This window comes from Nanorana parkeri, unplaced genomic scaffold (genome assembly GCF_000935625.1).
Source record: "Nanorana parkeri isolate BGI_ZX_2015 unplaced genomic scaffold, ASM93562v1 scaffold626, whole genome shotgun sequence".
NCBI classification, from domain to species: domain Eukaryota; kingdom Metazoa; phylum Chordata; class Amphibia; order Anura; family Dicroglossidae; genus Nanorana; species Nanorana parkeri.
Window position 1 is genome coordinate 260,155 of NW_017306894.1, and position 13,517 is coordinate 273,671.

The 13,517-nt window shown below is 44.8% G+C and overlaps 1 protein-coding gene across 1 annotated transcript in view; it reads right to left on the reverse strand.

Annotated features, from left to right (window-relative positions):
- Positions 1–6: 6 nt before the first annotated feature.
- The window catches only part of MGAT5 (mannosyl (alpha-1,6-)-glycoprotein beta-1,6-N-acetyl-glucosaminyltransferase), a 118,804-nt gene continuing 105,293 nt past the window's right edge, over positions 7–13,517 (reverse strand). The window contains exons 13-17 of the mRNA XM_018563039.1: positions 6,681–6,827; positions 5,045–5,161; positions 3,547–3,621; positions 1,594–1,751; positions 7–1,070 (exon numbers count right to left, since the gene is read on the reverse strand). Of these exons, the coding sequence (XP_018418541.1) occupies positions 872–1,070; positions 1,594–1,751; positions 3,547–3,621; positions 5,045–5,161; positions 6,681–6,827 (696 nt within the window). The 3' untranslated portion in view covers positions 7–871. The remainder of the gene's footprint in view (positions 1,071–1,593; positions 1,752–3,546; positions 3,622–5,044; positions 5,162–6,680; positions 6,828–13,517) is intronic.

Sequence of the window (13,517 nt, forward strand, 5' to 3'; positions counted from 1 at the left end):
ATATCTTCAGCTGTCTATTTCTACCGCCTGGGTGAGCACTGGCTTTGTCTAGACTACCTCTTTTGCTAGCTAGGACAGTACTATTACACATAATTTTTCCCATAATGTTATCCCCACAGGGTTCTGGGAAACACCGAGCTGGCGGTGGTCTATTACTTGGCAGTGTGGCTTTCAGGGTTACAGGAAATGTCCGTTGCGTGTTCGAAGAGTGACTTTGTCTGTAAACATGTTGAGAATTAATTTAGTTTTTTTCCAAACCGAAATTCCACACACACGCCATGTTATTGATTCTGTAAGGAGACCCCGGCACTGCTCTACGTCATCATCAAATCAATAGTCTACAGTAGTCATGCGCTATGTTACAGCTAGTGGCCTGCGGGCCTTTGCAGCATGCGGTGAACATCTACTAGTATGGCGTCCAGAATCAGAGCGGATCATCAACCGTCTTCACATCTTTTATTCACTCATACTAGTATGGCGTCCTAGCGTTCCTAAAATCACCGTACTAGACAGGACTGCTCCGCCACATCTATGACCAAAACCACTTTGCGTAAACCATCTCTTATTTATGTAACACAATGTCAGCTGCACATTTTTATTTTTTTAAAGTAGCGCAGAGGTGGAAGGCTTTATGATCAAAGGTGGTTCTTTCTAGGGCTTCAGCTCACAAAAAGTTGCTCCTGTGAGAAAGGCATCTGAAGCGCTTCTTGAGACTGACTCCTCAAAAACTGTGTTTGGCGCCCGTCAATGGAAAGCGAAACCCTTATACACTTTCCATGAATACCAATAGGCTAAAAGTGCAAGAAAGTGTTAGGTTGCTTCGCCTAGCCACCAAGACACCCCTATCAGACCGGGAGAGGCTTAGCAGATGCTATAGGCAGTTCTCGCAGAGTGCAACTTGTCCTTTCATGTAGTCCCTGCATGGACAGACCCGCTTGTGGTTGGGGTGGGACCCCGCGCAGCTGAATAATAAGAGATCGCCTTGAAAGATGCAATGCTTCTTGTTATCATCCATGGACGGGACCACGATATCGTTTGCAACGTCGGAGGTCTGGCATTGAATGTTGAATCTGGGGATGAAATAAAACGTTAACAGGTCACTGTTCTATAATACGTGCAGTGTGGCTATTACACATTGGACATTGTTAAGCAAGGAACCATTGCTAGAACCCCATGTATCTGGTATCAAAAGTTTTTACCCAAATAAGTCCCGGTGAGGCAGGGCGGACAGCGGGCCGCAGCCCCGGGAGGCAGGGCGGACAGCGGGCCGCAGCCCCGGGGCAGTGAATGAGTGCAGCAGGCCATAGTGCCAGATGAAAGCAACAACAAAGTGCTACACAGGGCAGAGCCATGAACAGACCATTGGTGCCCTTCAAATGCGGAGGTGCTACAACCTTTGCTGAGCATGTAAAGAGCCCACTGTCTGGTGGATGCATCTTCCCTGCACTAGTAAGGGGCCAGAAATTATGTACATAGCATCACAAGACAGTTCTGTCTAAACCAAGGTTGGGGAGCTGCCTTAGAGTTGGAACCTACAAGTCACAGGATGCCAGTCTCTTGGTTTTCCCAAACATACACTCAAGTTGCACTTACTTGGCCAGATCTCTGTCTTTGTTAAGATGCTGAAAGTACGAGGGCTCGCAGATGAGCTGATTCTCCTGACAGACTTGCTTACACGACTTTCCAGGTTCTGCAAGTATCACTTGAATGGCATTTAATGGAGGCCACATGACTTGTCCATGGCAGAAATCCTGAAAGAGAGAGACAGCTTAATGACTCACTTGAAGAACTAGGGCTGCAACTACAGACATTCACCTCCAGGTGGCAGTCAAGTGCTAGGAATTCTCAAACTGAATACACTCACACCTAATTATCTCTTACATGGAGGGATTCATGTTTTGGTCTTTAAAGGAGAACTATGGGGTCAGGGCTTTCCCCCATAGTTCTCCTAAGGGTCAGGGGAGGACACAAACTAGCGTTCTCTCGTGACCCAAAGCTCAGTATACAGCGAGCCACAGCTCGTGGTATACTGAGATGCCGCAGCCGGGACGGATCTCGACAATACTGTCTGAATCCACCCAGCTGGCTCTGCCTATCCAGAGGCAGCTCCAGCTGTACCCGCCCCCTCCCCCGTCTGTTTCGCCAGTCAGTGCTGGAAGATCGGACAGGGGAGGGGGGAAATCCCAGCACGAGCCATGAGTGACAGTCACGGCTCTCTGCAGGGACATGATCGAGAAGTGAGCGAGCGATGGTATGTGTTCGATCACTTCCGATCTACTGAGCCGACCTGTGACAGTTTCATTGTCACTGGTCGGCTCAGATTATGAGTGAGTGAAAATGACTCGCCTCTGGAAGAAAAAAGTAAGGGGCACTCCCCAAAGGGACATGGATGGTAAAAAAACAAAAAACCTGACAGCAGTTTCAACCTTTCCTCTTTAAACATACTGTAAATCGCCTAAATCTGGGGGGACAGATGTCTGCTTCCCAGGCGTGCACACCAGCTGAAGCTAATACAGGGCTGTCTGAATGGCCCTGACAAAGTGTTAATTTATGCCGCATTAAGGAGCATGCAACAGGGTCACTCCAGGACGGGTGTAAAAAGTGTCTAGAATTAAAGAGCCTTCAGTGTCGGGTGATTCAGCCCAGCAAACTTCTCCTAATAAGTACCAATTCTGGGTGGTCTGAGCTTTTAAAAATACAAAACATTTGCAACATGTTGTACTGCATTAAAATGCCTGCGAAACAAGGACAACCTAAGACACGTATACCCTAGGAACAAAAACAACCTGTGTCTAATTATATATGCCCAATTAGAGTCATCTCATCATTTTTGGGCTCCAGTTAACAAATAGTTAACCTTCAGCCTCGCCCCCTAAAACTGTATACCGCCTAAGCACCGAGATCACCCCAAACCTTTACACCCCCCAAGCACAGAGCACCCCTAACCTGTATACCCCCAAGCACAGAAAGCATCCCTAAGCTATATACCCCCCAAGGACAGAGTACCTCTAACATGTACACCTCTAACCTGTATAACCCCAAGAACAGAAAGCACTCCTAACCTATATACCCCCAAGCACAGAAAGCATCTCTAACCTATATACCCCCCAAGCACAGAGTACCCCTAACATGTACACCCCTAACCTTTATACCCCCAAGAACAGAAAGCATCCCTAACCCTTATACCCCCAAGCACAGAAAGCATCCCTAACCTATATACCCCCTAAGCACAGAGCACCACTAACCTGTATACCCCCAAGCACAGAAAGCATCCCTAACCTACATACCCCCGAGCACAGAAAGCATCCTTAACCTATATACCCCCAAGCACAGAGCACTCCTAAACATGGAACACCCGTAATCCTTAAGACAATATTACTTTTGTGTCAAAACAAACCCATACCATAGCTTATGAAAAAATTAGATGCCAATATTCAGCACCCCTAAAGGCTGGCACCATAACACCCAAACGTCTATGCTGACCCCAGCTGCCCCCATCCATCACGACACTTGACTTATTTTGCCTGGCAGAACGTTTGCGCTTACCTGTTTCTCAATGAAGGCATTCACCCGCTGCAGCATGCCCTCGCATGTGAATTCAATGGGCAGGTAAGGTTCATTCTGTGAAGAGCAAAAGCCGTGTAACTTCATTTGTCACTTCAAGGAACAATCAGCAGCTCAAGTGAAACTGGATTAATATTTCAGTACAAATGTCGACTCTTCTGTGCTAACAGAGCAGAACCTGCTGACCTGACCAAGTGTCTGGCTTCCTTGAACAACTTATCGCCTCATAAAAGCCAGTATTTACCAAGTATCCCCCGGGGTGGGGCATCTTCTTGGCACATGCACACTGCACGCACAGACTAGATACTTATAAATGTTTTCTGAACAAGCCCTGCCATGCTGATAAAACTATGAATGGCTATTATAAAATGTTAAATGACTGCACATTCTATTGTTGCAAACAATCGTTCAATAAATTCCACCCACTATTACTTAACTTACCTATGCTCCCCCACCCATCTTATTTGCCCCAAATCTAATCCCTCCATCAATCAGACTTTTACATTACACAGGGTTAAATTAATTATTGCAACCCTCATGAAACAGTGTCCAGGCCTGGCACTTGGTGGTGGTGGTTTCATTATTACAACCAAAAGGTTATTAGGAGAACCTGTCACCTTGCCCCAGAGTAAGAGGTCTACTTAGTGCCTGGTTCCTTTTAGACTGACTTCGGTTTTATTGGCTTCATCCTGTGTGGTTGGGGCATTTGCATGACATGGGTTAGGGCTGCAACCAACTAATCGAATAATCGATAATAGTTGTCAACTATTCCCTCCATACCGGGAGGAGGGCACAGCAAGCAGTAGCCAGGTGCAATAGCCAGCCTGCTGCTATTGCAACAGCCCACTACCAGCTGTATTTACATCCAGCCACCGCCTGTGAAATCTTGCCACTAGCAGTTGTCCTTCCCTGAATCTGTATGTGCGTTATAATTAATCGAAATTAATCGATTAAAAAAAATTTCGATTAATCGAACAGGAAATTTTTTATCATTACCAGCCCCAATATATATATATTTAAATAAAGGGAGTTGTGTTGTAGTGCCATTCATTTCAGTAGCACTCCAAAATGCGCCTCCCACCCAGTGTGATTGCACACACTGCAACGCACGCTACAGCAATGACTTGTGTTCCAGTGCGATTGCAAACAAGTGTGCATGCAGTTTTACTCTGAAGTAAACTATGTTTGTAACTGCATTTGGGTATTTTATTTTAAATTAAGGATGGTAATTTTTTTTTAATGCGATCGAAATAAGAATTGGCCAACTAATCGATGAAAATAATGAGTTGCAGTCCTAACATGGGGTGTTCTTTAAGGACTTGTGTCCTAGCTTGGAACACCTATAATAAAAAACATGAAAAGGAGGCGGGGCCAGTAGGATAAACTAGCTACAGGTTAATAGAAGACATTACATCAAATACTAGATCCATATTGATAAACACAGACAGAAAAGACAAGAAAAAGAATCATCATATAGAACCTTTTGATTCAGTATGGCTTTCACCGCCTTCTCGACTTCCTCTGGATTGTTGATGTCCACCGTCCAGACATGAGGCTTGCCGATGTACACTTCAGCGTACGGGTGCTGGGATGTGAGCTGTGACAAAAGATTTTACATACGATAAAGCACGTCTAAGGGTCAGAATCAAAAAGCTTTTTTTTTTTTAGTATTGGCAACAGTGGGGAAGGGTTAGAAGTTTTCTCTATCTTTGTCCCTATGTGTAAGAGTCCATCATTCTAAAATGATGGGTGTCTGACAGAACACGAAGCGAGGGGAAGTTTCCCCATTCTGTGTCGATTTGATGAATTTCAGTACAGGAAGCGAGAGCAAATTTTTCCAATCCAAGTATATTTCATAGGATTCAGTATAGGAAGTTAGAGGACATCTCCCCATTCCATGATTGGATTCAATACATGAAGATAGCCCTGGAATGGGAAAATTTCCCTTAAACTTTACTGAATCCAATCAAATAGATGCGGAATAGGAAGATGATCCCCAGCTTCCTGTACTATAGCCCATCAAACTGGAAGGGGAAGATTACCCCTACTTGATGGGTTTCAGTATAGAACATTATTGAAAAGTGTTACATGTCTATCTTCATGTATTGAATTCAAATAGACATGGAATGGGAGGATTCCTCCAACTTCCTGTACTGAATTATATGTAATATACTTGGAATGGAGAGATTTCCTCCTCAGAAGCTCACTTGATTTCTGGCAGGAATTTTTTTTTTTATGCGCAGCTTTTTAAAGGGATACAACACAAAGGGAAGTGAGCAGTGATGTCATCTGTTCCTAGTAGGGATGCACCGATATATCGGCCGCCCCGAAACATATTGGCTGAATATTGCACTCTTGGCTAAATGCCGAAAGTGCCATTTTCCTGCCGATACATCGGCGCATCCGTGCTTTTCCTCCCCACTGAGCGCTACTCTGTCCCAGCGGAGAGGAGAGAAAGGTGTGACAGCCGGCCAAGCGCTGCGGGAGGAGAGCGCTGTGAGTGGCCGGTGTCTCCCCTTCCACACAGCTCAGCCTCCTGTCACAGTCCGGCAGAGCGGCGGTGTGGGGGCGGAGACAGCGCTATCACAGAAGGCTGAGCTCTGCTCCCTGCTCCTGTTCATTCATAGTTGTAGTTATAGTAAACATACTCTGTCCTCATGTTATGAATGAACAGGAACACTCAGGATTCCTATTTATTGATAACAGGGGATACAGAAAAAGAGATTGAGGACTTTGTGTTCTCAATCTTTCTACTTTAAAAGGGAAATGTCAGGGGTCTGTTTAGACCCCCAATATTTCCCTGAAGCCCCTAAAAGTAAAAAAATCTAATATTTAATAAAAAAATGAATACAAAATATTTAAAAAACGTATTAAAAAAATAAATATATTTTAAAAAATTGAAAACATTTAAATAAAACATTTTTCGGTTTCGACCTGACTTTTTTAAATTTCTGTTTCGTTTTTGACATTTCTATTTCGGTGCACCTATGGTTCCTAGTAAATGGGAAAACCTGTTCGTTTCCAAATGATACAAAACACAGTATCCTGAATCAAAGCTCCAGCCACCTAGGAAAGTGGAGTGAGAAACCGGCACTATGCATCGCAGAAGAACTCACCTCCCGTAGAGTTGGCTTCCCTTTGAAGAAATCTGTATTTCTGCTACTTTTCGGAGGAACAAACTTGGGGTTCAGGAAAGCGCAGCCGTTCGCAATGGCTTCCAGGGGAGCCGGCCCTTCATAGGGGAATCCGAGGCCAACAAAGAGCTGAAACAAAAATAACGCGCTTACTCATGGAGATCGGGGCAAAGACTTTCAAGCTAATTAACAAACTGCTGGAAAAGCGATTTCCTTTACCCTGTGTTTACCATATTTTCTGCATTTCCATCAGGGTTCATTTATACAGCATGCATTCAAGAAGTGTGTGCAACTGAAGGGGACAACAGACCAAGCTTCAGTGTGCTGGGTTTTGTGTAACTTGTATGTGGAGAACAATCACCAGAAAATAAGCAATCTACCACAAGTTCAACTGACCAACAGAATACTGTTGATTGCAAAGTATAAACTGGGCAATAAATTGAAAGCGTCAACACAGTTTACTTAGTCAAGAAAATGAAAAAAACACAACAAAAAAACAAATTTTCTCAAAAGCATTCAGATTTTCCTTGCCGTCAATCAGAACCACTATGAAGGTTTGAACGCTTAATTGCATATGGCTAGCTTTAAAAGGGACTCTGCCATAAAAAAAAAAAAAAAAAAAAAAAAAGAGTTCAACAAAGGGCAGGGTATTAATATGTCCCAGCCCGGCTGATGTTGACTCTGATCTCCTGCCGATGGGAAATCACAAAAGTGAGCATGTGGCAAGGTCATGACTTGGGAAGTTCAAGGGAATAAAGGTCGGCCTCCCGTCAACACATTGGAAGTTTCAGAGTCACCCGGGGTCACAGGCAGACATTCTTCGGACACGTCCAGGTCTGTGCGTGCCATGAACAAAGCTCCGAGTAGCACATGACATTTCATAAAAAGGGACTCTTCAAATGCTGCAGAAGGGAAGTCACCTGAGTGCACACTGTTCTGCCCATCCAGAAGAAAAAAAAAAAAAACACCTGACACGGCTGGACTAAAAATGTAAGCCCAAATCATGCATCTGCCTCTGGCTATCAGAGTCTAGCAATGCCTCATGGGACTTGTAGTTGCATCACAACTGGAGTGCCAAAATTTGCCTACCCTTGAACTGAAGAGTCAACACAAAAGTGGCTTCAACTACATGGCAGTATGGAAGCAGGCAGTGGGGATGGAAATGGACAGACGGAGGAATATCTGTAGGAAATGAGCCTAAAAGGTGTCTTTTGTGCCCACATATCATTAGATATTTTAGTCCTGTACACCCCTGTAGAGACCAAAGCTGGAGTATGCATCCCTGTCTCTATACTGAACACCTAACCCATCAGATGAAAATTTACCAAATTGACACACCACAAGGCTGAAGGCCATCTGCAATAACAAACACCTGGCAAAGTGGGCAGTCAAACTAAACTTTGTAGTGTAGCCCATAAGAAAAAAGCAAAAAAAAAAAAAAAGTATTGTAATTGGTATCAGCGAGTACCTGAGGAAAAGTATTGATAGTTGCACTCTATCTGCAAAAAAATGGTATCAGTGCACAGGGATCCCAACCTGAAAGTAATTTATGGGAGGTGCCCTCTGTCCGCCCCCCCCCCACAGGGGGTTGCAACAAGGGAGCACCCCCCTGAAATGATACCCTGTTTCCCCTAAAATAAGACCTACCCCGAAAGACATAGCACTATTTTTCAAGATACCTGTAATATAAGACCTACCCCGAAAATAAGACCTAGTTTGGTGGTAGCATGTTAGGGGGAACTTGAAGAGCAGGAGAGATGGTATCAGCCTGCAGGGACATACTGTATTAAGGGGATGACAGGGGACTCCCTCCGGCCAGCGCAGTGACAGGGAGCACGCCAGTACCATACTTCACCAACTGCTGTCCCTGAAGGCATTGCTTAATGTAATGTGTACCGGTAAATGGTACCGTACTTTACCGTGCTGTCCACTGTCTGATGTCGTCACTGCTGCACCGCTAGTACCACTGCCCCTGATGGCAAAGGAAGGCGGCGCTGTAGAAAGCAAGGCTGTGGCTGCAGATCGAGCAGAGCCGCATTAGCTGATACTTCCTCTATAGCGCCGGTTACTGTGACAGGTGGAGTGATGCCAGATAACTTTGGATTGTTGTTCACGAATAACTTTAGATTGTTGTACATTTTGCTGCACATTAAAAAAATAAAGACATCCCCTGAAAATAAGACCTAGTGTTTTTTTGGGGGGCAAAAAAAATATAAGACAGGGTCTTATTTTCGGGGAAACACTGTAGCAAGCAATTGTGCTGTAAGTTTGAAAATGACTTGCTAAACTATTGCAGACTTTCCAAACTTCACAATTCTGTTGCACAATTACAGCAAGTCTGCATTGCAAGTCTCCAGACCAACGTGCTTTGCAAAAGTGCTGTAACACTTGCAGAGCTCTTGCTAAGATCTGCAGGACTCTTGCTGTAGACTTGCCAAGCAAATTTGCTACAAATTCAAAACGTGTCAACTAGAACGTGTGCTGCGAGTGTTCTGCAAGTCTACAACTTGCCAGGAATGTGTGCAGCAAGTTACAAAGAATTACAATTTAACCCTGGAACAAGTTTGTGGCAAGTTATCCTTGCTATCTGGGTGCTTCCCTTGCTATCTGCTGTTTTTTTAGTGTTCCGACAGCTGCTGCCGTCAGAATAAAAAACAAACAAAAAAAAAGCATAGGAATGAATAGCTAGATTGCTATTGGCTAGTTCAATTTGCAATAGCAAGCTGGCTATTGCACCAGTCCTCTGCTGCTGTCTGTAAGGCCCCATTCACACACGAATTGGCCTGCACGTACAGCTCCGTACCAAGTAGCTGCCGGGAAGGACAGGTGCTGCGTGTGATTAGAACGCAGCCCCCGTCCTTCTCTATGGGGCTAAGCGGCCGTACGCCCCCCTACGCTCACCTCATTTGCAGGTCCGTATGGGTGCGGGTGATCGTATTCATATGCCGCCGGAATGGATCCTGTATGCGTCCTGGCCAGAAAACCCGCACCCCTACGGACCTGCAAATGAGGTGAGCGTACGGCCGCCTAGCCCCATAGAGAAGGACGGGGGCTGCGTTCTAAAATCACACGCAGCACCTGTCCTTCCCGGCAGCTACTTGGTACAGCCCCGCACGGAGCTGTACGTGCAGGCCAATTCGTGTGTGAATGGGGCCTAAAGGAGGACCTCATGGAGAACTTCAGGTCCACCTCTGTTGATTGATCAGCAGTGGGCGGGTGCAATAGCTAGTCTGATATTGCCTATTTCCATTTGAAATAGCTAATAGCAATCTAGCTATTAGTTTCTATTTTTTTTTTCTTCTGACTGACTATGTTAAGAAAAACAAAAATACAGCAGAGAAAGGTTTACTCTGCTAGATAAAGCAGAGTAAACCTTTGAGGGAAAACATGTTTCTCTCCCGGGTGTCCAGGAGCCACTATCTAATAGCGGGAGACTCCCGGAACATTCGGGAGAGTTGAGATGTCTGCAGTGCATCCTTGATTCATATATTAAGGCTGTATTCACATGGGGTGCTCTGGAGTTCCTGCTGCAATAACCTATGGAGTCTTGCGCCAGGATTCCCAGGTTTCCCTGTTAAAATGCGGCCAATGTGCCCATCCAAGTTAATGCGTGACAGCGTAAGCAATGCAGATGGGGCTGCCAGAGAGTGGGAAGACACGTCCCGAGATTAGGCAGGGAGATCCCCAAGTTGGAAAATCTTCCTGTTGAACAGATGGAGCTTCATATCATATTTACCCCTTAGAAAGTCACAAATAGTGTCATCGCGGCAGGTGTTCCACAAAATAAAAAGCGTTGCTTATTTTTGGCAAGAATTTATTAAATGTGAAAGATCTGCATTCTTTACATCATCCCTGCATCAAAGTATTCCGAGTGTATGCAATAACGTTTGCATACAACAGTGCATTATAAACTATGTTTGATGTTCTGCCCAGCTCTTAAAGCAATACATGGCATTATTTGCACACTATATTTGCTCAGTGTTACAGGGAAAGTGTTCTTTTGATTGGAGAGGAGTGGCAGTGTTGTGATCCGCTTGCATAGCACTATAAGGGTTTAGAGGAGTAAATAGATGGGATTAGTGCAGCATTATGCTGAGAACACACGTTCTATTATTGGTGACAGCACAGCCTGCTCTCCTGTAAACAGTATAATGCACATTGTGACTTTAGAGATCATTGTGAGCCACATCAATGCTGCACGTCACAAAAACCTGACCGCATTCTGAACAGAAACCCAATCTACGGCTGTCCAATATGTATGACATTGTAAAGGCCGCAAAAAATTATAAATAGAGATTGCCAAAGATTCCAGCTTGTGTAAGCCACATCCCCCCGCCGATAATTATACTATTTTGCCTGTTTGATATGAGGCCAGCCCTTTTTAGCTGCACTTTATAGAGAACAATGAACCTTTGATATCTCCACCAGTCCCTAAAGAAGTTTACAACCAAAAGTCCCCATTATACAAAGTATCAAGCATGACAAATAGGGATGCAAGCCCACTGGAAAAAAAAACCCAAAACATATGGGATATGCTTTCTCAAAATAATCTGCATTTGTCCATCCACTCCTGGAATAAACAGCTCTGCCAGCCCAGGAACCCGACTTACCTACTGCAGTTAAAGAAGTAGTAAACCTTCAACAGACATGGCAATAGTGGGTCACCTGGAGGTGTTTTCCATAATGTGTTTGTATGCACATCAGCGCATTATGGGTGACTAGCATAGAGGCGATCGCCTCCAGTGCTGCCATATTAGCCCTTTCTTCCTCCGGAGTTGCTATCTTTCATCTGATCTTCTTCCAGGTTTAGGGTCTCCTGCTTTAGCATCTTTGGGCAGATTGGCCGGGCTGGGCTGATGAAACTCCCATGCATGTGCACAGGAGTTACTTTATTTCGGCACAAGACCTTGCTGAGCTTGGAGCACTGAGTTGCGCATGCAGGTCACCAATCTTTAAGCAACATAGCTGGGTCACCTCCCCAGCCCCTACCTATGACTGGACAGGGAAGGAGCAGAAACAGGCACTTGAGGTCATCCCTCTGCTCTTCTAACAGGTCAGCAAAACTGAATGCAGGACACCCGACTGGCCCCAAGCGCTGCCCTTCTTAGTCTGTGTTGCTGTCCAGATATATAATACACAACTGCATTCATTAGTGTTCCTTATAACTGCCTGTAAACTGGGATAGATGCATGGTGTGTTGTCAAGCCAGTACCTTGAAAAAAGTCAGTATACCCAAAAGTGATATTCTAGCTATAGGTGGAGTCACGTAGCCCAAATCACCCATTGGATCGCACAAGCTTTAGGAGCCCCCGATAGCAGGTTAAGTGTGTCCCTATACGCCATGGAATTCTGGGTGATTTTGATGAATGCCGAGTGCTCTTACTTCCCTTGGTGCGTTCTTGAGTGGGGAAGCCATTCAAAAACAGAGCTGGCAGAGCACGAGCAACGGAAAAACCCAACTTGTTTGAAACAGATCTGAATAATAGGTCATAGAATATAGCCGCTAGGCAAATCAGCGACCCTTGGGAGTGTTAATTACCATCCACTTCCCCTATGATGATACAGGCTATTTTAATACCTAGCATGATAAATAGGAAGTATTCCTGTTATGTTTGCTGCTATGGGAACGACAAACAAATATTTTGGTCCATATTCCAAGTGTTTACATTGTTCTCTCCTACCTAAGAGACTGCAGGCTGTTACAAACCGGGTCCTCAAACCTCGTTGTTTCCTATTGGATGGTATGAATTGTTAATGTGTTTTCTGCATATCCAGATATAAAGTGCTATGCAACATGGAGCCGTATAACTAAAAGATAAATTGTATAAAAGCCTAAAACCGAGCTAAAACTAATATAATCCAATATGCACTAAATACAAGAGAAATGTGTATTCCTACTTCATTCTTAGGGGTCTCTTTATAAACAATTTGCGGAATCATTCACCCTGCGAATCTGTGATCTTTCGTTCTTTGCAAACATTCTTCATATTTTCTTATTTTCAAATGTTGCAATTTAATACCACATTATGGCCACCGGATGGCGCATAGGCACAGAAAAAAGTATGCATTTTCTATTTTCCACAGTTCTATCTAATAGACTTTGAGAACTATGAAGGAAGTGCTTTTCACTCCCCTCATAGTTCTAGCCGACCTGTGACAGACTGTCACAGTTTGGATCAGTAGATCATGAAGTGAGCAAACACATACCGGCGTTCACTCACTTCCCGATCCTGTCACGGCCCTCTGCCCTGACAGGGGAGGGACTGGATTCCCCGGAACGGACGGGGGAGGGGGCTGGTACAGCTGGCTCTGCCTCTAGATAGGCAGAGCCAGCTGCCACTCACGCACCTGGGCGGATCCCGGCATAATTGTCTGGATCCGCTTCAGCGTTTCAGTACACCGCGAGTGGTATCGCTCGCGGTATACTGAGCTTAAGGTGACAGGAGGACGCTAGTTTGTGTCCTCCCGTTACCCTAAGGAGAACTATGGGGAACTATGGGGAAAAGCCCTAACCCCATAGTTCTCCTTTAATGTATTACATTACATTACATTCCAAATAACATTCGGCTTGTAGAGAAAATACACTAGGAATGTTCGTTTTTTCAATGAAAACAGATATTTGCAGGACAAATGGCTCTGCGAATTGTTTATAAATAGACCCGTTACTGTACTTTTTTTTTACAGATCTATGCATCAATTTAGTATGAAACAAATCCAGCACTTTCCTGTAATGAAGACCAGTCACTGCTGCACTCATTCCTAATGCAGAGTGCCCAGTCATGTATCCGCACTCCCCCCCGCCCCCCCCGCCAGGGCCCA